The sequence below is a fragment of the Solanum verrucosum genome, unplaced genomic scaffold, assembly GCF_900185275.1.
Source record: "Solanum verrucosum unplaced genomic scaffold, falcon-dt-bn FXZP01000060.1, whole genome shotgun sequence".
Classification (NCBI taxonomy): Eukaryota; Viridiplantae; Streptophyta; class Magnoliopsida; order Solanales; family Solanaceae; genus Solanum; species Solanum verrucosum.
In genome coordinates, this window is record NW_026020129.1 from 7120601 (window position 1) to 7145261 (window position 24661).

Below are 24661 nucleotides of genomic sequence, written 5' to 3' on the forward strand. Positions count from 1 at the left end.
TCAGCAGGCCTAATCAATAAGGAATGAAATAAAGAAAACAACAAACAAACAAATAAAGAGAAATTAGAAAGGAAAAGAATTAAAATCTGGACAGAACTAAAAGTGGAAAGAGGAAAGTGAATAGTTGTCCTCTTCAAAACTTCATCCACATCTCCACCTATCAATCGACCATTTCACCTCTAACCCATCCGAAAGCTTGTTTTTCAAGAGGTGGAACTGCTCCAATCATAGACGAAAAAATAGGTGAAACCTTTCCACTTCGTCTTTTTTCCATTGATAAGCTTGTTTCTTTGTTGTTGTAGTTGACCTCTTGTTCGACTTCATCATACATTAGTGAAGAGGAAAATCCATGATCGAGCTTGGAAAAAGCATGTCAAAGTCATCAGAACACAGTAAGTGACCCCTATAGCCTCTCAATTTCCAACTATAACCTCAACAATGTGTAAGAACCAAAGCTCTCTCCTCCATTACTAAGAACCAGAACTTAGATTCTCAAGATCTAGATTTTGCCCTTTATCTAGCTTCTAATGGGTTGAATCTCTCAAGAGATTAATACCACCATCTAAAAACTAAATTATAGGCCAAAATCTCTAAATTGAGATCTAATATATTATGTACATTTGATACAGGTGAAGAAGGATCCTCTTCAAGACAGTAGCAACTTACTAGGATTGCTCAACCAAGTCTTGATTTAGCATCAAAAGGACACCCCAAAGCTCTCACCAGGTGCATGATGCTATAACCATGTGAAATTTCTTCAGACTTTGTTATTTGCCTTCTAGAGAAGTGACTATTGTTTACTTTCACCTTCCTTTCATATAATTAAGAGTTTGATGAATTTCTAGTTAATCTGTAGAGATTCTTCTTATATAAGAAGTGTCAACTTTGTCTAGGTTAATGATTCTTTTGACTTCACTTGGAAGTTCCTGGAATTGATTATATTGAAAGCCACCTGCAAAAATAAAAACCAAGTTAGTTAAAAAATCAGCAAGAGTATTTCCTTCCCGGAGGGAATGTTGTACTCTTGCTGAGACAATCCTCATTAGCTCATTGATAGTGTTTACCTCCTAACTCAAACTCCAAGGAATCTCCCACCTCCCTTCTAAGATATTAACCATTGCTAGAGAGTTTGTCTCTACCAGTACGTTAGTCAATCTATTCTCTTTACAGAACATCAATTCCTCTCTAATAGCTCTTGCTTCTGCCACTAAATTAGTAGAATCAATCATTTTAACTCCTTTAGCAACCAGAAAATTCCCATTCTGATCTCTAATGCAAAACGCTGCAGAGCTAGGCCCAGGATTCCCTTTAGAAGCCCCATCCGTGTTGCATTTTAGCCAACCAGTAGGAGGAGGGAACCATCTAACACTCTTACTGATGTGGTTAGCTTTGTATCCCTCTAGAGATGCTATTAACAATGGCCAATTAAATCTCTCTTTGAGTAATTTCAAAATAGTGTCAGTGATCTCCCATTTAACTTTATCAACTGAATAAGAACCTCCATGAAGGATAGTATTTCTCCTTTTCCATAGAAACCATAGAATCACAATAGGAACAACTTGAAATACCACATTTAATCTTGCATTTCCACTTGCACCCCACCATTTCTTCACTGACTGCTTCAGTTGAACAAATGAGCCAGTCAGGCCTGCTGCTCTACCAAAATAATTCCATACAATAGATGTAATTTCACCTTTTAAAAATAAATGCTCAATTGTTTCTCTCTCCGGTATAGAACAACATTTGCACAATTGAGAAATATTATGATTCCAAGAATGCATGACAACAGCTACAGGAACCTTACCTTGCCAAATTCTCCAAGAAAGAAAGGAGAATTTAAAAGATAATCCTTTCATCCATAAAAGTTTAAAATCATCATTGATTTAAAGTCAAATAATTACGTATTTAAAAAAGAGTTAAACTAAGATAAATTAAGATATCTGTTGTTAACCTCATACAAAATCAATTGTATTATTTTTAGGATAAACATAAATAGTTATTTAAAATTACTTGTCAATCAACAAAATATAAATATAATTAACCAGTTTTTCTTTTTTTCAGTTTACTCTCTCCATTTATTTATAGGTTATTTTTTGTTCTTGAAAGTCAAGCTATAAGGTGTATTTTTTTGTTCCTTTTTTAAAATTATATAAACATGATAAGAATCGCAACTAATAAAGTTTTTGGTTGAATTGCAACTTAGCGAGAAGGTAATATTTATGAACAAACATAAGTTGCAATTCTTATCATGTTAATGTAATTATAATAAATATTTTCTAATATTTTAATTAAATTTCACGTAGCTTGAATTTCAAGAATAAAAAAATATCATATAAATTGAGAGAGTATGTATATATGTAGGAGTTTATGGATGATTTTCGATTTTGGGTTACATGAAAATAGTACCAAACCTTATATAATTATTGGTTAAAATTACTGATGATCTTTTTGTTATATTTTCTTGTTGGAGAATATTTGATGCATTTAAGTGTTTATGAAATTATTGAGAAGGGAAAACAACAATTTATACCTCTTTCTATTAGCTATTAACTTTTTCTTTTACTTCTTTAGGAAATTATAAATAAAAATGATAGTTTACTATTTTAATCTTTAAGATAAACATTTTTGGTTATTTTTTTACAAATTTTGTTTACACTTTCAAGAAAAATTAATTGTTTGGATAATGAAAAAAAAATTAACAAATTATTGTTTAATTTTGTTAATTGACAAATAATTTTTAATAACTATTTTTAGTAAAATGTAAATAATTAATATAGGATAAAAAAATAATATCTAATGTTAGGAGTAGGATGAATTAGGCTAAAATTCATACTTATAAAATTATTTAAAGATAAAGAAAGTAGCAAATAATTTGAAACAATGGTAAAAAAGAAAAAAAGAAAAAGGTCGAAAAGCTATTACAGTATGGTTTATGAGAGGAGCCTTAAGTTTTAAAAAAGAAAAAATGAAAATGTGTAAAACGGGTTCAATCCCGCGACCTGAGGCTCAAACATTTGGCCTTTTACCACAGGCACCACATAGTACTTTGGTACTGTGGGTGGCGGGTTTATTATTTATATATAGACTGTGTATATATATAACTATATACATAAAGTTTCTGTCGAAGCTTGTGGGTGACATGGCACCCCCACCCGCCTGAGTAGATCCGCCCGCCCCTGTATATCTAAAAGGCATTTCGCCTTGATATTTTATCTGTATGAAGTTGAGTAAAATGGTGAAGAAAAATCCAAGAATTGTGAGGAGACTACTCTGTTCCTGCATGAAAATGGAATTGAAAAAGGCTCTCCATGCCTGGAGGACAATTCCTGCATTATTATAGGCAAATAAAAAAGGGTTGATCGATGATGAAGGAGGAGAAAGGGTGTGCTTTATATAGGTTAGGTATCACCACGAAAGTTATCACAAGGTGCCAATGCCTTTTGTCGTACCATTGAAATCTTGTCATAAGTTTGACGTGGGATATTGGCTTTTGGGATTTTGTACGGTGACATAGCGTCAACCCAAGCGTCAATGATACGATTCAATCGATTATTTTTTAAAAATTATATCATTTCAATTTTTTGACTATTTTATAATGTATAATCAAAATTAAATTTATTAAACCTATCTCAATCATATTGGTTAATTTTTTTATTTACTTTTAAAATATCACCTTCTTTTTTTTTACCGTGGTTTCCGGGCGTCGCTTTGCGAACCCGACTAAAAAATATCACCTCAAAATATACTATTATTAAAATATTTCTTTCGCAAATATGCACTTCAATTTTTCATTAAAGAAATCAAGAATGTAAAACATTGTTGTCATATTATTTGATCTTAAACATTTAATAGGAATGTTTGCATAGGTTTTGTCGTATTGTTTGATGAAGTATCTATTATAATATTTTTTTATTTTTAAACATAATTAATTAAAGGTTTATTAAAGAGCAAAGACCCAAAGTCATCCCGTCACCAAAGACCTAGGACCTAAGTTTAATTTTTTTTTTCAATTTGTTGTTTGCGGTTTGATTTTGATGACCCATATATTTTGTTATGTACACATTTAGATGAGAGATACGTGTCCTATTTAATTTTGAAAGGTCCAAATTATATTGCATTAACAAGTATCATAACTAGGGGTGTACATAGGTCGGTTTTATTTGATTTTTCATTTAAAAAAATCTAAACCAATTATGTCGGTTTATTAAATCTAAAAACCAAATCAAACCACGCAAAGTAGGTATTTTCGGTTTTGGTTTTAGTCGGTTTTTTCGTTTTTTTACAACTATACGGTGTTTGAAAAAGAGATCAAATATATTTTTACTTACCTGTGTAATAAGCTAAACTTAAGAAATGTTAAATGAATAGAAATTTTCGTAAAGACGGTAAAATTCACATGAGTACAATTTTATTTTTTTTGAAATATCAACGTTCATTATGTTAAATTAATAAGATTAAAGGATACAGTCAAACTGAATACAAAATGAAATATTTACAAAGTAAATTGTTAACTTCGAATTTGAAAAACTATAACAATATAATTGTAACTTCGGATCTTAATACAAAATAAAATATTTACAAAGTTTACAAGAACAAATTTGAAATAAAATATATAAACATTGAAAACTATAAACTAACTAAAATATATTAACAAAGTAGACTATAAATAATATTTTTTATCTATATATAAAATAAAATTATATATATAATATTTACAAAATTTTACATGCCCAAATAATTAAATATGTCGGTTTGGTTTGGGTTCGGTTTGACTTTTTTTCTTTTAGTATCAAACCAAACCAAGAGTGGTCCATTTTTTTTTCAACCGCCACACCAACCAAACCAAACCACAAATCGGTTTTTTTTTTCGGTTTAATTTGGTTCGTCGGTTCGGTTTGACTTGTACACCCCTAATCATAACCATGATTGAGTTAATAAAATTTATTTTAAAATAAATAAATAATAAGTCAACTAATTGCAGAAGACTACCTCCAACTTTGGTAAGAACAAGATCCTTGAAAATTTTGATATCCTATTAATATATGTAATTTCATATTATATTTTTATATTTAAATTTGTTGACTTAACTATGATTTTGATAAAATTTTGATTTTCAAAATTAAATAAAATACATGTCTTTCATTTAGATATATATTTGAATCTTTCGGGAGAGAAAGTGTAATAGATAAGAGCCAAATCTAAGAAGTTTAAAGTTGGAAACTAAATCTACATATATATATATATATATATATATATATATGAATCTAGAATCGCTGATGTGGCACCCTCCAATGACCAGCATTCCTATTTATTTTTTTCTCATTCTTTTCATTTTTTTAATCCATAATATTGTACTAATTAAATAGTTTAAGAAAAACCTAACAAAATAAATGTTTACTAACGGTAATGTTAATGCCTAACAGTTATGTTATTAAAGCCTATAACAAAAAAAAATAAAAAAAATATAGAAATCCCACCTTTTACTTTACTTATTACCATTATCTCTTATAAGTTTTACAAATCTCCAAAATTCCTCATTTTCGCGCATTAGATTAGTGTATCAACGCTTCTATTATTATATCTCACGCATCATATTGATGTATCAACGCTTATATTATTGTATCTTGCGCATCAAATTAATGTATCATCGCTTATATTATTGTATCTCGCGCATGTATCAGCACTTATATTATTGTATCTCGCGCATCAGATTAATGTATCAATGCTTATATTATTGTATCCGTTTGAGAGATTTCTATAATTATAAACTTTTAAGGGATAGATTGTAATTTTGCCTTAAAAGTATGTGATTTCTGTAATTTGCCAAAAAAAAAAAATACCGTAAGCCCACATAATAATAATTTCCAATAAAGCCCAAGTAACTGCTTCACCCGCGTAATGCTAATTAGTAGCCAGACCTTTGGCTTTTCAATTTCTCCAGTTTTAATGTGCATTGCCATGTCAAAATTAGGATATAAAAAGACAAAAGCTTTACCTCACCAGAACAATTCTAATTGCTATTTAGTGTGGATTATATCAAGTTGGGCTTATTTGTAGGTGTCAATCTTCCTAGCATATCTAAATATATATTCATTTCTATACTGACAAAATTTGTCTGTTTTTTTTTATTAGTGAATAGATTACACTTTTGAATCCCATGTGTGATTGCTTTTTACTTGGCATTTGCAAAAGTTTTCACATTATGACATCTGCATCAAGGAGCGTGTAGTGCTGAATGGAGTATAATTTTTAAAAGGTCATTATATTTACCCTTTAACGTGAAATAAATATTTTTCTACTCCTATTTATTTTATTTTGCTCTTTTTTATTAGATCATTTGGAATTTGAAAATTGCTTATGAGTTATGAAATTATTTAAAAATAGAGATGCAATCTAACTTATATTTCTTTGTTTGATGCAGATGGATTTAGCATTTTACTCCAATTACTATCTTCTATTAGTATTAGGAATGGAATTTGAACTTTCCTAAAAGAGGAGTTTAAGTTCTAATTTTAATTAATGGGAGCGTAAGTGGACTTATTGTGTAAAAACAAAAATATGGATTTTGAGAAAATCTTAAATTTGTGTTGTGCATGTTACTAATTAAGAAATAAAAAAAAAAAAAACTTTTCTTTTTTATGTATGTAGTAGCTATTTACCCAATTGCTTTTCTTATTAATCTCACTGACTTTTGAAATAATTAATGTGTATAATATTTACTAGTGGCGTAGCTATAACTATCCTTTCGTTGGAAATTACGTTGTATATATATGTCAAATTCTACATTTAAAGGATATATATTTAAAGTTGGACACACTTGACAAAAGTTATGTCTTTCGCTTAGTTGTAATGGGTGTCCATTTGAATGACGGAGTTCTAGGTTCAAACCATAAATAGAACAATATTATTTTGTTTTATTCTGACAGTCACACCCAATTATTTTTTGACACCCTTAATAAAATTTATTTTGACAACCACACACCATTATATTTGGACATCCTTAGTAAAATTTCTAGCTCCTCCACTTGAGACAGAGCAAACTTTTAAGATTGAGTCAGGTCAAGTGTCATATCTTTATAGAAACAAATCGTAATTCATATTTTTAATGAAATATACTGATAAATTTAAGGGATTGTTGTAAGCCCAAGTTATAACTAAAAAGTGGTTTCAAATCCTGAAATGACAAGTGGAGCAAGGTGAGTGGAATTGAGATGCTACAGTTAAAAGGACGTTGTCGTAGCAACATCTCTTTTTGTATAGCGTAGAAACGTAACCTGTCAAGTAAATAGGAGTGAAATGAGTAACAATTATGTCCATGTAATCTGCCCCTTCAAATTTTAAAAAGATTTCGACAAATTTGAAAGACGAAAAAAAAAACACAAAAAGTTGAAAAAGGCAAAGAGAAAGAGCAACAATATACATTCACCCCATTGGGACTTTGCTTTCATCTCTATGTATGTACTTAGACATCGGAGCCCGTGTTAGCACGAGCCCAATATGTATCATTTTTTGTTTCAATTTATGTGACAAAGACAAAATTAAAGAGTTAATTAAACTTTAATATTAATTTTAAATAGTTTAAATTTTTAATTATTGTTAACTATGGTAAAAAAAAATTTTTATGTCTTTTAACATTCTAAATTGCTAATTATTGTTGTATGATTTGTAATATCTTTTACGCAATTTTGAAATAACAAAGGTTATTTCTTCTTTCTCAATTTATGTGGTACTAATAAAATTCTGAGATTCAATCAAATTTTTTTGTCTTTAAAATATTCTATTGTTAATTACTGTAAATTATTGTACTTTCTAAGTAATTTTCAAATAATATATATTATTTCATTTGTCCAATTTATGTGTCACCGATAAAATTTGAAGAGTTAATCAAATCTTTTACATATTTTTATATCTTTTGAATATTTAAGTAAATAATTATTGTGATTTATAATATTTTATACAATTATTTTTAAAAAATTAAACAACAAACAAAACGAATTCATCATAGAAAAATTACCAAACCATCCTTGAATACATCAATAATGGGTCTCACTTTTTGTTTTAAAAAATATGCATATTGGGAGGATATTTTTGTCCAAAGTGGAAATAGAATAAGTATAAAGCATGAAAGTCTTTTAAAAATTTAAATTGTTAATTCTTATTGTATGATTTGTAATACTTTTGCGCCATTTTCAAATAATAGAGGTTATTTCTTCTTTCTCAATTTATGTAGTACTAAAAAAAATTTGAGATTCAATCAATTTTTTTTTGTCTTTGAAATATTTCTAGCTGTTAATTACTGTAATTTATAATACTTTCTAAGAAATTTTCAAATAATATATATTATTTCATTTGTCCCAATTTATGTGTCACCGGTAAAATTTGAAGAGTCAATCAGATCTTTTATATATTTTTATATCTTTTAAATATTTAAGTAATTAATTATCGTGATTCATAATATTTTATACAATTATTTAGTATAGTAAAATAAATTTAAAAGAAACAAACGAAACGAATTCATCATAGGAAATTACCAAAGCATCCTTCAATACATCAATAATGGGTCCGACTTTTTGTTTTTAAGAAATTACACATTCGAAGGATATTTTTGTCCAAAGCTGAAATATTGTGTAAAAAATGTGTATTTATTGTGATTTTGAATATTTTGTGGGGTAATAGGATGCACGCAAAGTTAAGGTGTCTTTTTGAAAATCTGGGACAACTTCAAGTATCACTTAATGTTTTTTCTCAAAATCTAATTTACTTTCGTAAACTATGTGTCAGATCAAAATCAGATTAACAAATTCAAAAGGAATGAGTAATAAATAGCTCATACAATGACAGATTTATTATTTAACTAAATAATAAATATGTAACTAAAAATCTTGTTAGCTTTTGGTTGAAAGCTAACAAGATAGTTACAATGATAGTTGCATTGTGGCTTATTATATATATATATATAGATACCTCTTCATATTCTACAATATATTTTATGTGCTATTTTAATATTTTGTTTTATTTTCTTATGTTGAAACTATATAATATTATATTTTATTACTTATCTTTCTTATTAAGAAGTTGAAAAAGAAGTAAGAACATATATTTTGACAATTTTTTAAAGACAAGGTAGTCAGAAAAGGTGAGGAAAAAATAAAGACAAAAAGTATTAAAAAAATATACATGTAATTTGATTTATTAAAGATATACAAAGAAACATCATATTTTTTAGAAGGAAAAAGGGACGGATTTACCCCCGAACTTTAATAAATGGTATGTCTATGCCCTCCGTTATACTTTCCGTCCACATAAGCCCCTGCCGTCCAATTATAGGTACACACATACCCCTCTCACTAACGGCCCCCTCATTTTTTACACGTGTCTTAAATCTAATCAACTACCCGTTTGACCTTTCTTTTTAACCCATAAACCCAATACCCACCCAATTTCCTCTAAGATATATCCTATTCTTCTTCTCTACACAAAAACCCCTTTATTACCCAAATGAACCAAATCATAATTTCTCCATTGACAACACTAATTATTCCCTCGACCCATTTTGGGATAATTACTCTGTTTTTGCTAATGAAAATGAAAATGAAAAATCCCATGTTCTTGAAGGAATTGCTGTTGTTGTTGGAGAACATGTTCTTTTCGGTTACAATAACAATGAAAACAAGAGTGATGATCCAAATTCAGCAGTTTCAATTCTGAAACGCACGTGTCCTGCAGAAAAGAGGAATAATAATAATAATGTTCCATCAGTGGAGAAGAGTTACAGAGGAGTGAGAAAGAGGCCATGGGGGAGATGGTCAGCGGAGATTCGCGACCGTATAGGGCGGTGCAGACACTGGCTGGGTACATTTTACACGCCGGAGGAGGCAGCGCGTGCGTACGACGCGGCGGCGAGGTGGTTGAGAGGTTCAAAAGCTCGAACAAATTTCCAAATTCCTCCGATTGTTCCTCTGCCTACTTCACCAACATCGACGTCATCATCTTCAAATTCGTCTCGTGAAATGAAAATGAAAATGAAAATGAATAACAAAAAGAACCCAGAATTCCAAAGATTTTGGTTGTTTCAGAAACACAAGGAAGATCAAATCAAACAGAATGTACCGATTGCTCCATGGTACCGCCCATTCTCCTGTTAACACTTTGTTTAGAAGCATAGAATCTATTTGAATGATTGCTTGATTGAGATTCATTTGTTTACAATGTTTGCTGGTTGCTAGTATCGGTTTCGCTTCTGCCTCTGTGTTTGTAGCATTCTCAATACTTGCTCCTTCAACTATTTCATTTCTTAGACAATAGGCATATGAACATAAACCTGGATTACCTCTAGATGTGTCATCTATATTGTATTTTATCCATCCTTCTGGGGGATATTCCAATTTAACCAAGTTGGGTGGGTATTGGGTTTATGGGGCGGGTAGTTGGTTTATGGGTTAAAAAGAAAGGTCAAACGGGTAGTTGGTTAGATTTAAGACACGCGTAAAAAATAAGGGGGCCGTTAGTGAGAGGGGTATGTGTGTACCTATAATTGGACGGCAGGGGCTTATGTGGATGGAAAGTATAACGGAGGGCATAGACGTACCATTTATTAAAGTTCGTGGGTAAATCCGTCCCTTTTCCCTTTTTAGAAATATATACAGAGAGAATTAATTTTTTCTTAAATTGTTATTTTTTCTTTACTTTTTTTAAAGAAAAATAAAAGTATACGAAAATCAAGTACTTTAAAAGATTTAAAACTCCTAAGTGATGAAAATTTATATAGGAATGTATGAACCTAAATTAAATGTGAATAATTAAAACTTGCAATATTTGAATTTGAAAATTAAAAAGAATTTTGAAAATTAAATGTACTTTCTCCATAAGCTATTTAGGTTGAGAATTTTATTTTTTTCGATGATAATTATAATCATTTGAAATTATTAGAATCTTGAATGTTTTATGGAAATATAGGACCTTCTTTTAATGAATTTTAATTAGTTGTCGATAATGAAATTTTTGTATATAATTATTACGGGTTATCAAAATAAGGTTATTCACTATTTCTTTATGCGTATGAATTTTGATTAATAAATTTTGAATACTATAAAAATTTGTAGTAATTATCTTACGAAACAACATAAAAACTTATTTTTTCTAAGAAAAAAAACAAAAGAATGATTATCTTATGCATTATGAATTAAAAATTAGGAACCTTAAAAATAAGACAATGACTAACCATCTAACCGTAACATCTTAATCGGTAAGTGAGTTTTGGACTTTTTTAGTCAGCTTGATTTGATTTGTGTTTTAGTTTTATTTTTCACCAAATCGTGAACATCTTATTATAAAAAAAAAGAAAAAACTAAACTAAATCTATGGTTTTTATTTGATTTGTTTTAAAATTTTAAAAAATCAACTGAATTGATTTGATTTCGATTAAAAAAAATAATCCAAATTGAATCATCAACACTCTTGTTTATAATAATTGATTGTAAACTAAATCACTATTATATAAAAATTGAAAATTATTATAATATTTTAGAAACTCCAAATCCTAAATTTATCTTCATTAAATGATCAAATTATAAATGATTGTATAGCTATGTTTTGTATAGGTAAGTAGAGAAACAAATAAATTTAATGGGATTTTAGCCCGTGGACTCTCTTTGGAATATGTTTGCCAAAACGCGTTACTCCATTCGTTAGTTGCTAATAAGGGAGAGCCAAAAGGGTCAATAGAGTTTTTTTTTTAATTTGATTCGTCTTTGTTATCTCTTGTTCATTTTTACTTGTCGAAGAAGTAATAAATAGATAGTTTCTGTTGGATTAAGGTTTAAACATGTGATTTTATAAAAGTCAAGTTTAGTTAAATGATAATTTATGAAGATAACATCTATATTTATAATCATTATTATTCTTGTAATCTTTCGCCTCCGTAGCATCAAGGACATAGTAAATTACATTTTTTAGGATTCAAATTTCATAAATTCAAAAGTCCGAAGACATGCATGATACGTATCTAACTGTTCCTGGTACATATAGAAAATGTAGGATTGTGTAGCCATAAAAGTGGAATGTGCTTGGAACGAAAATAGGCCAATTCTTGAATTATTAGCCATAGAAAAAATTGAAGTTAAGAGACAAAATGAAATAAAAGGGAGTGATGATGAAGATACAATTAGCAGTTGATTTAATAATGTGTATATATATAGAGAGAGAAACAATTTGTCTAAATTTTTATAAATTTCCATATTTACATCTTATGGTTACTTATATTGAATAAAAAGTTGTCAAAGTTGGGACTTCAGTTCTCTTTTTTTCAACTTTACCATCCAAGAGGGGCCACATCCATCCAATTCTAAGAAGTTTTTTTCCCCTCATCTGATTTTTGGTATCAATATTAGAATCAGATTATTCCGATTCTAATTTTATTCTGATCCTTAATATATTTCATTTGATTAAAATGGTCTTTAATATATAATAAAGAAGTTTATTTTAGTCCTTAAAATATTTCACTTAATTGAACTGATCTTTATAACAAAAGATGTTAGTTTTTATCCTTTCACCTTAAACTTAACAAATTTATTTTTAAAACAAATTAAATTAAACTGTAATCCCTGTGATTAAATAAATTCACCATTATTATTTCTTCGCGAAGGAAAAGTGTCTTCTTTGCAAGGGGAAAAGAACTTGGGAAAAATATATAGTCGAAGAACTATGTTGCCGCTTTTTTTTTAAACCAATTTTTAAAAGAACATTGCAACTCTAATTTCAACTTACATATTTAAAACAACAAGATTAAAATTTTACTAAATTTGAAATATAATTAAAGATCACAAAATTTAAAAAAATCTTATTTATTTTCTTAAATTTTTATATCTAATATTTAAAAAAGAACAAATAAATTAAAACAGATGAAATATATCCGGCCACACAATTAAGAGTTTTAAGTTGTGTAGATTAAAATTTACCTTATTAAATCGCTTGTAAAATAAATATACATAAATTTTTATGATAAATGTTGTATTAATAATCTTACGAAGTAACATAAAAACTTATTTTTGAGGAAAAAGATAAAAGAATGATAATTACACTGGTTAAACTATCTTACGTATTAATTAAACAAGATGATGACTACCCGTAACTTCTTAATCGGTAAGTAGGTCTTGTATTTTAAAACAATAAAACTTTCAAAGAACCACTAAAGGGAAAGCATATATATATATATTTACATGCACTTTTATCAATTAACCAATGTTTAATTAATACACATATTTGATTAGTAGTACTTGTTAAATTAACAATTTTCAGAAGTATGATGTATTTGGCCGTGTTTCTTGACAATCAAACAGGTTAACAATATCAACCAAAGATAAGAGTTTGCACTAATCATAGAAATTTTCTTTTTAAAACGACCTTGGTCATTATAGATGAATCTACAATATAATATATGGATAAGATCATATATAAGAAACAAAATAGCGAATATTTATAATTAGATGTATCCACGGTTTGGTGAAAAATAAAACTGAAACACAAATCAAATCAAGCCGACTTAAAAGAAACATTTGATTTTGTTTGGTTTTTGAATTTTTAAAATCGACAATATTTTATTTGATATGATTTTGATTTTTATCGTAAAAAAACTGATAATTTGATTTGATTTTGATTTGAATTGGACATTTTTTTAGTTAACAACTTAGCATAGAGACTCATAAATTAGAGTAAAAATACATATTTTTTGCTATCATAATTTACGTAAAAGTGTTTGATTGAACATAAAACTTAGGAGAAAAAAAGATAAAATTTAAATAAACTAGAGCTATAGAAAGTTTGGCGGTTATAATATAGTAATGAAGTATTTTGTGTGATAAAAGTTCTGTTAATATTAATTGCTAGTACTTGTAAAAAAGACCTAATCCTTTTTGTTTTGTTTTTTTAGATTTCATGCGAGAGTGAATGGATAAAAGGTCAAAAGGATCAATGAGTTCAGTTTGTACATACAAATTATTATTAAATTGAGATAAAAATAAATAAATAAATAAATAAATAAACAAATAAAGATGCTATAAGCAAATTACTTTTTAACAATAATTTTTAAGGAATTTGTAAAAGGAAAACATGACAAGTAAAATTAATTGGAGGGATTAATTTCATTGCACTTTGGAAGATATTCGACACTATTCTTGGTGAAAATGTTTTTTCATGAATGAACTCAAATTTGCTAGGGAAATATATTATTTTCCTTCAAAATCTTGTTTTTAGAGCTTTTAAGATTTCCTTCAAATTTTGGTTTGTCTTTATTATTTATCTCCCGTTCATTTTTACTTGTCGAAGAAGCAATAAATAGATAGTTTCGGTTGGATTAAATTGCCTTTTTTAAAATTTAGAATTCATAAATTCAAAATTCAAAATTTAAGTTTATTCGAGGTCCGAAGACATGCATGGTATGCATCTAACTTAGTATTACAACTGAAATCTTGAAGCAACATGAGAAATAAACATAGTATGAAGTACAGAGAATGAGAAATAAACATAAGTATCTTGCAAAATTAGACAGTAAGAGTGAACCTCTGTTCCATTGGATAAACAATCATATTTGCCCTCCTTCTTAGATAGTTCCAAATTGGTTCACCACTCATCCTCCTTCTCTCAAAATACCGTTCTTCTTCTTCTTCCAATTTTTCCATAATTTTCTCGAAAACCCAAAGTAGCATTTCACCTCCAGAAAGCAGAAAACAGAGGAAATACAAAACAGGGGAAACAGAGTCCGGGAAGAGAACAGAGGCTGTGGAAGCCAAAGATAGAGAACTAAAGAAAATCATAACATGGTCGGAGAATTTCCTGTACATATAATGACGAGAAAAAATCAGCTTAATAGCGTATATTAAACAGTATAGGACCAAAGAAGTGACAGAAACTCTCATGGTTTTCGGATGAGTCGAAAAAGGATCAGTGTTGTTATTGCCTTGATATTTTAGCTGTAGAAAATTGAGTAGAATAGTGAAGAAGAATCCAAAATCTGTGAGGGAACAAGTTGTGGTGCTCTGTTGCTGGTACATATAGAAAATGTAGGATTGTGTAGCCATGAAAGTGGAATATGCTTGGAACAAAAATAGGCCAATTCTTGAATTATTAGCCATTTGAAAAATTGAAGTTGAGAGACAATGCAAGAGAGTATTAATGTGTGTGTATATAGAGATGAAGAAGATAGAATTAGCAGTTGATTTAATGTGTATATATAGAAAAAAAGCGCCTTGTCTAAATTGAGTGTCAATATTTTTATTCGGAAACATTTTCTTTCGTACCAACTACCAAACTCATCCTAAATATCACATGTTATATTGGAAAAGAGTGGAAAGGGTAAATTAGGCTATTTTAAGGGTCAGAAGGTTCAAAAAGAATAAACAAAACATTATTCCCTAACATATTGATGCACTCTCTTTTTTCAACATTCTAAGACGTCACGGCCACATCCACATCCAATTTCAACGAAATTTCATCTATTAGTAGATATCAAATATGAAACTTTAAAAGTTTGATACTATAATTAAATTTCGATTCGGTAATTACATAGGGAAGAAAAAATATTTTGATTATCCAATATTTTACATGTTAGCTTTTACAAGCATCATATATAATGTTAGATCTCCACTCTCAAGTTCGACATTATGAATTCGCGGTATGAGTCAATCAAGACACGCATGATGTAGTTGTTAGGGAGCGCTTTATCCCCTAATGTAGAACTTTCTGGCGCGTTAGGCTTCAATATGGGCACCGAACACCGGGTGGCTCCACTCTCAAGCCCGAACATTATTATTGAAAGCCTTAACTCTGAATGGGTCCTATTCAATGCGAATCTAAATTAGTCTGACTCTAATAAATTTACTAGACATAAGTGGAAAACAAAAATAAAAGGCTTACTGCTGCTATTAATATAGTACTTTTGAAAGGGACTTGATGCTCCTCCTTTTTTAATTCTCTTTTTTTTTTCAAAGATTTGATGAGAGGATATATATATATATATTAAAGGTTAAAAGGATCATTAAGTTCAGTTTGTACAGCAAATGCTGTCAACTAATATACATAATCACAAAGCTTGAGCTTTTTTATTATTATTTTTATTTTGGATGTGGATAGAGAGAGAGAACAGAAATTGGGAAGAAAAGATTCTGTTTATAAAATTAAATAAAGAAAGTTGTACCATTGCAAATGTTGAATTTCTTGGTTGTGCAAGTTTCTCAATTTGTAGTTAATTTCTCTAATTTATTCCATATCACTTAGCCCAAAAGTTGCCATCTTTTAATTTGTGATTCCATGTCAATATGATATTGAACCTTTTCTTCTTGTGTTTTTTTTAATAATTATTTCTCCAAACATGTTACTGTAAAATATTTTTTCATGACTGAACACAAATATTTACCCATATGTTTCAATTTGTTTGTCCTATTTTTCTATTTAATCCGTTTTAAAAGAAGGAATCTCTTAAAGAATGTCTATTTCCATTTTTAACAACTTTTTAGTTGCAACTTTTCAATTGTCATGTTTAAAACTATAAAATTAAAGGACATTTTGGTATATTTGACGTATGTTTAGTATGAGATTACAAGATTTAAAAATCTTCTTTACTTTTTTTTTAATTGTGTGCCAAGTCAAAAAGCAGATAAATAAATTAAAACAAGGGAGTAAAACTTCTAAGATTTACTTCCAATTTTGGTTTGTCTGTTGCATGAGGGATTTAACTTGAAGCACTAACATCTTAATTGATCTTTGCACTAATATTATATTCATACTGTAGCAGGCTATTTACTTTTAACAGTTTAACTCTCCATGTTACCACATTAGACTTTTTATAAAGGGCTACATGTTGTTGTCATTCACTGATACAACATATCCAGTGAAATTCCACAAAGTGGGGTGTGGGAAGAGTAGAGTAAACGGAGGCCTTACCACTACCTCGTAGAGGTAGTGAGGCTGTTTCCGAAATATCCTTGGATCAAGTGCATCAAATCCACCTAAAAGAAAAGAAAAAACAATGAAAATCGCATAACAATTAGTACAAAAGCAGAGCAGAACCTATTAGAAAGAAAAATTATACATCATATTGCATAGTAGTTAAACTCTTTATATGCCTCGCAATAACGATATTCAGAAGGTTTTGTTCTCAATGGGCAAATCTTTCACATAAAATGTTACAAATATTGCAGAACATTGACTTGTGTTCTCTTCTATAGCAATGTGGCCACATTTTGGGGATCGTTCAATAAAAAGGGTTTCAATCGAGGGTCTGTTAGTTGGGGAAGACCAGCTCTTGCTCCCAATGCCCTACACCCGATAGCTGCCTGCAATGAACCCACAATGCACAAGTTAGCTTCTTTTACATTTACAATTTACATAAGACACAAAGCTAAAGTCTACCAACCACTTGAGAAGCAAATGGCAACATTCTTTCTGGTGGCATATTGGCACAGAGAGCTGCAGATTGCAAGTGGGAAATCCATGAGAAATGAAATATAACAAACCCTTATCAAGCATGAAGGAACAATGACATTAGATTTAAACTTGCATGGATATAGACACACGTAGAGGGAAAAGGGTGATGCAGGAATATAACACATTTAAAGGAAGAACATTAGGAATAAAGACTGCAGAGTATAATTTTGCTTACCATACAGAACTGCTCCAATAAATGCATCACCTGCACCAATAAATGCAATTTTGCAATATCCTAAAAGAAGACATGTACTTTAGTTTATTCAGCTTCATAAGAAGTGCCAGGGAGAAAAAAAATTCATAAGCAACATTTTGCATTTTCGATACTTATATGAAACATTTTGCATTTTCGATACTTATATGAAACATACAGGTAATAAAAGAACTAAATCAGTTAACCATCAAACAGGAAGAACAATGTATGGTATAGAAAGACAAAAATGAATTGTGTGCACGGATTTCTATTAGTTCATGAGCACTGTGGCCATGCTTCGGTCTGTCTATTGAATCATAAATCTTCTAATTGGTGAATTACCGAAGATATGGATGTTGCACTGGTTGCGTCAGTACCAATACTCTGCTTCATTTTCTGGAACAACTCATCGACATCAATTTCTTCAGATTGGAGATCCTCTGAAAATCAACCCAATAGCGAAAAGTAAATACATACACCTCTTGTTCATCTTTCAAAACAATTTGTTTGCGTACAAGCAGACACTTAACATACATCATAACATACATCAGAAGAACCAACAGGTTAACAATATCAACCAAAGTTAAGAGTTTGCACTAATCATAGAAATTTTCTTTTTAAAACAACCTTGTTCATTATAGGTGAATATATATAGTTAGATGTATTCAATGTTTGGTGAAAAATAAAACTAAAACACAAATCAAATCAAGCTGACTTAAAAAAAAACATTTGATTTTGTTTGGTACATTATTTGCTTTGATTTTTACAGTGAATAAACTGATAACTTGATTTGATTTTGAATTGAATTGGACAGTTTTTTAGTTAACAACTTAGCATAGAGACTCATAAATTAGAGTGAAAAAAACATATTTTTTGCTATCATAATTTACATGAAAGTGTTTGATTGGACATTAAATTTAAGAGAAAAATAAATAAAATTTAAAATTTATAATCTAAAATAAACTAGAGCTATAGAAAGTTTGGTGGTTATAATATAGTAATGAAGTATTTTGTGTGATAAAAGTTCAGTTAAAAGACTTACAACTAATATTAATTGCTAGTATACTTGTAAGAAAGACCTAATCCTTTTTTTTTTTTTTTAGATTTCATGAGAGAGTGAATGGATAAAAGGTTAAAAGGATCAATGAGTTCAGTTTGTACATATAAATTATAATGGTAGATACTTTTAAAAATTTACAGTGGTGGACTAGAACAAAATGAATTGTGTGCACAGATTTCTATTAGTTCATGAGCACTGTGGCCATGCTTCGGTCTGTCTATTGAATCATAAATCTTCTAATATGGATATTGCACTGGTTGCGTCAGTATCAATACTCTGCTTCATTTTATGGAATAACTCATCGACATCAATTTCTTCAGACTGGAGATCCTCTGCAAATCAACCCAACAGCGAAAAGTAAATACATACACCTCTTGTTCATCTTTCAAAACAATTTGTTTGCCTACAAGCAGACACTTAACATACATCAGAAGAACCATGTGTTTATTTGTGGATAAATCGGGTGGGTTAAATGGGTTATGGGTAGGTTTTGAAATTTGGGTTAAAAAATTGGTCAATTCGGGTTGTGGGGTAGGATTGCGCCACGTGTACATAATAAGTGATCTGTTAGTGGGAGGGGTAAATGTGTACTGATTATTGGACGGCAAGGGCTTTGATGAACGAAAAGTATGACGAAGATATTGACATCCCTTTTTAGGAATAATTTTTCTATTTGTGTACCAAATATAACATAAATAAAATTTTTGTTTTAAGTCTTGCGGCGATAAGTAAAAAAATATTTCCTAAGAAGATATGTATATATCTAACACAAAACGAGAAAAAATTGAAAGTGAAGGGTTAGGTGGATTGGGGTAGAATTATTATTTAAAATAAAATAATATCTAACTTATGATTTGAGGAGGGAGATGAAGTAAAAAAATACTTTTATTAAAGAAATTTAAACAAAAAAAAAAACTAAAAAAATGAGTGGGGTGGGGGGGGGGGGGGGGGGCAGGTACGGTGAGAAGATGTGATAGAATGGGGTAAGAAAAATATTTTAAAAAATATATTATTTTTTAGGATAATAATTCTTTAATCCTTAATTTTAACTTATACTAATAATTTGTTTAATTTTTGCCAAAGTGGAATGTTTTGTCCATATGGAGTGTGATGTGACAATTTTTTTAAATAAAAGAGAGAGTGTAGTACACACCATGAAAAGAGTGTAATAATATAGAGGGATGTATTTCTAAAACTCACAAGTGATAGTTTAGTTATGAAACTCATAAGTAGTTTAAGTATGAAACTAAAAAAAAATTGGACAGTTTAGATATGTTTTTGACATTAATCTCTTAAACAAATATTGAGTATTTATAATAATTGATTGTGAACTCTACTATTAATATTACTATTTCAAATTGAAAAATTATTATAAATTTTAGAAAGTTCAAATCCAAATTCATCTGAAACTCCAAATTTCAAATTTATGTCAAGAATAAGTTGATAAAATCTTGGATATTATACTTACCTTAGCTTAATTCAAACTTTGACTAAATTTCCAAAGATATTGTATGTGTACTAGAACTCCTTCCATCCCAAATAAGTGTTACTTTAGCAGAAAAAAAAGTGTGTTCCAAAATAAATCTCATCTGGGAATTTAAGACACGAATTTATATTTTCTTTGGTTCTTGTTAAGTGAATTATTTGGGAGGATACGATCCCTTAAGAAAAATATTTTAGCACATAATAAAATGTTATTCTTAATGAATATAAAATAATTAAGAATTTTATTAAATGAAGAATAAATAATAACAAATATTAATAATTAACTTAAAATAAATTAAAAATAATATTTAATAAATGTTCATTTTTTATGAGAACGTATATATTTATTATATTACCCTTATTTAGAAGGGAGAGTTGTGAAGGACGAACATGGCTGCAAAAATTGTACCGTTGGCTGTAAAAGTTGTACCGTGCAATTCCAACAAGTAGACAAATAAGGGCATTTTTGTAATTTCAAGGCATAAATTGGTACTTCTTTCATAAGCCACGTGTTATTGCTTAGTGCAGCTTTTTTTCAATAGTTAACTGATCATTCCCACTTTCTCCATTTCATTCTAGGTTATTCTTTGTGAAGCTCTTGAAATTGTAGAGAAAATACTATCAAACGTTCTTAATTTCTTTGATTTTTTCTTTATTTTGTCTATTTATTTACAGAAAATTAATAAATTTTGCGCTTTGCCATTGTTGAAATTTCCCAACACGCAAATACAGTTCAGGTAACAATCTCTTTTCCAAGTTCAAATTTGAGTCGTATCATGTATGCGTGATTATTGCTCTGTTTCAGCTTCTCCTTGGGTTGTATCATGCATGTTTGATTGTGTGTTGTATTTTCTGCTTTCTCTTTCTTCCCTTCATTGTGATAGGATTGCGATAGACTCTTGGTTTTCTTCTTATTTTGAATATTTTGGTCCATAAAGATTTATAATTTCCTGAATCGAATGAATTTTATTAGAAGCTCACAAATTTGACAATTACTCCTATGTCTTGGTCCAAAAATGGATACTTGAAGTTCATGAAATTGGTATCTACTTATGTGAATGTTTATGATAAACATGAATAACGAAATTGGTTATCTCGATTCTCTGCTCCATTGAAATGTGATATACATTAATAACAAAATTGGATATCTCAATTCTCGCTTTGGTGATTCACATATGTGTGCTACGAACACCACTTGGTTAGTTGGTTTAATCGTCGTAGAAATATTTTTCTTTTTGGGGTTTTAACTATAACTTCGAGAAGCATATTAAAGGAGCTTTAGCAGTTCCCATAGAGAAGACAGTGAAATTTCAAAACTTAGTGACCTGTTCTATTCTGTAAAGGTCTACCTGAAGGTAAATGTTTCTTACTTCTTAGTATTAAACTGAGTTGTATTTGTCGTTCTAGATCATTAGGCTTTCTGAACTTTCGTGTTACTATTGAGAAATGATATATTGTTTTATCAAGAATAGGTTGTTGTTGATTATTATATATATATATATATAATCTTATGTAAAAATATACGGTAAAAGATGAAGAAAACGAAGAATAAAAAGTTCTAGGTGATGAGAAACATGTCATTAGAAGTAAAGTACAAGAAATTAAATGCACTATATATATCTATCACATTGATCTAGAAGGACAAACAACATCTTCTGCCTATGATGAACTACTTTCTACATCTCAAAAGCATTCAATTATAATCTTCTTTGATTGTTTGTAGATACAAATGCAGATGACAATTCAACTAGCTTTTTATCAGTTTCACCACTTTCCTCTCTCCAATTTGGAAGATGGATAGTGTGAGATCTCAACCATCTTGTAGCAGGTGAATCAAAGCCATTAATTAATATGCTTTGACATAGGTATTGCAGTGAATTGTTGTTGTAATTAAATAACCCCCACAACAGTAGCCAATTATTTATGCCTCTTGCTCCCTGACCTGCTTAAGTTTTTTTTTCCTTTATGTCGTCTCATTTGCAGTACATGGACAACAAGAATCATTGGCAGGTTTTGAAATTTGCATTGATTACTTTGCATAATTTTTCAGCTCATTTCAATAACACCTAAACTAAGAATTAATTAATAACCTGATTTTCTATATGTGCTTGAGCGAGTTTATAGAGAAAATGTAATTGTTGTGAATTAATTTTTTTTTGCTGAAATTGTACTATCCACTTTTAGGGAATAATGATACCACCAGTTGACTTATATACGTGGCTAAATTATTTTTCTAGCTTTTCATCCATTTTGATAAAAGTTTGTCATTTTTTTATATGGTACTTGCAGAAATCGAGCCATTCAAATATGAGTTTTTGTGAATTGTTCTGTATGACCTAATCTTCAACATTTAAAATCTTAGCTTTTGGCTTGATGTGTAGGAGCTGGGGCCAAATTTTAAGGATTGTGGATACTTTTCTGAGGTAAACAATATTGAAATCTAACTTAAACTGACATGTACAAGTATAGCCTCTACAATCTACATATTATGTTCTCTTTTAGTTTCATGTTGTCTCGATTCTTTGTGGTTCATCCAAGATCATTAATTGCGTGCATAGTACTTGTACAGAAAGTTGTAGTCAAATTTTTAAAGTTGTAATTTGTGTTCGTTCACTGGTTCACATGTGATGATGCTGATTTAATCCTTCTAATGATACAAACATATTTCATGAAATTTCACATGGGGTCTGAAGAGTATGGTGTGTATATGCAGCCTTACTCCCTCACTTATGAAGGTATAGATGATATACTGGACTGAGACAGAGGAGAGTGGAACTTCATGTGTAAGGGTGAAATATGGAGATCTACGAAGGAACGCCAAAAGCGAAGGCAGCTCTCTCGTCCCTACCGACGCTGAGGTGTGAAAGTACGGGGAGAAAGCAGGGTTTGTAGTCCATACTGTAAACGATGAGTGTTCTTATTACATTTTTACTATTGAGACATTATAAAATTCTTGAGTAATGCTACCCTACGAGCTTACTTTTTCACAAAGGTTGCAGAATGACAAATATCACATTCGTTTGGGGGTCCAGTAACATCTAAATTGTGTGAGTCAAATTATTTGTGATGATTCCATATTGCAGATGTGTTCAACACCATTTGAATGAACAGATGCATTATCTTGGATCTTATTGGTCTTGTAAACGCCCTCAGACAATGGTTCAGTTCGTATAACACTTGCCTTAGGGAGCATGACACATCAGCCCCTTTGCGGAATATGTAATCACTCTCTCATTCTTTTTTGTTAGGTTCTCTTTAAAGCCTCTTAGGTGCAGTATAATATACATTTATGTACGTGTTTTTTAGCGTTCTTAGTTGGTAAAGCACAAGGAAGTGGATTATGCTACTGTTGGCTTTAAAATCTTATGTTTTATATTTGCAGGTTGCATGTCACAGAGGAAGAAGTTCAAGAGGCTTTCATTTACATGCCTTTGAGATTTCAAATGAAGGATGATTTAAAATGGATCAAAACAAAGTTGGGATAACTTTGGAAGGTGTATAATGTAGTTTTTATACTGCCAATTTCGTATAATTATATTTGAAGTACTGTAAATTCCATTTGCAATGTATTTTTCCATCATGGAGAAGAAAGACCGATTAACAATGCTTAACAATTGCAACACATGTTGCTACTAGAATTGTTTGGCATAAAATTAAAATTATATTATCTTGAATTTGCTGATTGACTAAAAGGTAATTATAACATATCTAATTTTCAAAGGGATAGATGTTCTAATTGCAACTATGTATTACTATGTTGTGACAGAATGTTTAGTGTGAACATCTTACGTATGATTGTTATATTTGTGTAGGTCAATTTATTGAAAATCAACATGTTGAGCACGGGCCATCACCCATCTAGTTAGAAAATAAATATCACTAACATTGTCCACGTTGGTAACCTCTGGGCCAAAAGTTGTTGTAACCTGGGATAAGACATGTAGGTGTAACATCACTATCTTGTCCATGTAGTTAACATGGACTTTTTTTTAATATTATTTTTCATTCGTCCGGTTTCCACGTTGAAGTCGATTAAATTCAGATTCATATCAGAAAGTCTCATATTAGGACTAAATCGCTCCCTAAAAAAGATGACTTTGTATTCAAGAAGATTCAAACTCAAAATCTCTAACTAAGAGTAAAGAAATACTTGTCACTCCACAATAACTCTCATTAGTTGGGTTATAAGTTGTAGTTAGGGGTGTTCACGGGTTGGTTTGGATCGGTTATTGGTCAAAACCAAAATCAAACCAACTTAATCGGTTTTAAAATTATCAAAACCAAACCAAACCAAATATAATATACATTTATCGGTTTGGTGATTATCGGTTTCAGTTTGGTTTGGTTCGGTTATTAACCATACACAAAAATAAAAGAAACAATTCATTTAAAATGTGATGAAAGTGACAACAATCCATTCAAAACGAAAAATAGTTAGAATGACT

General features: G+C 29.8%; 2 protein-coding genes across 3 annotated transcripts in view; both read left to right on the forward strand.

The window, feature by feature from the left end:
* Positions 1–24661, forward strand: part of LOC125826403 (deSI-like protein At4g17486) — a 554011-nt gene that overhangs the window by 501368 nt on the left and 27982 nt on the right. The window contains exon 6 of one of the 2 annotated variants that reach the window (XM_049505719.1): positions 1517–1527. The exons of the other annotated variant lie outside the window; for it this stretch is intronic. The gene's annotated coding sequence lies outside the window, so the exon portion shown is untranslated. Of the gene's footprint in view, positions 1–1516; positions 1528–24661 lie in introns of those variants that run through there. 2 annotated transcript variants of the gene reach the window in all.
* Positions 9420–10145, forward strand: LOC125826690 (ethylene-responsive transcription factor ERF084-like; the record flags this gene model as incomplete). Its single annotated transcript, XM_049506044.1, has 1 exon — positions 9420–10145. A coding segment is annotated over one exon (726 nt), but the record flags the coding sequence as incomplete, so codon positions are not given.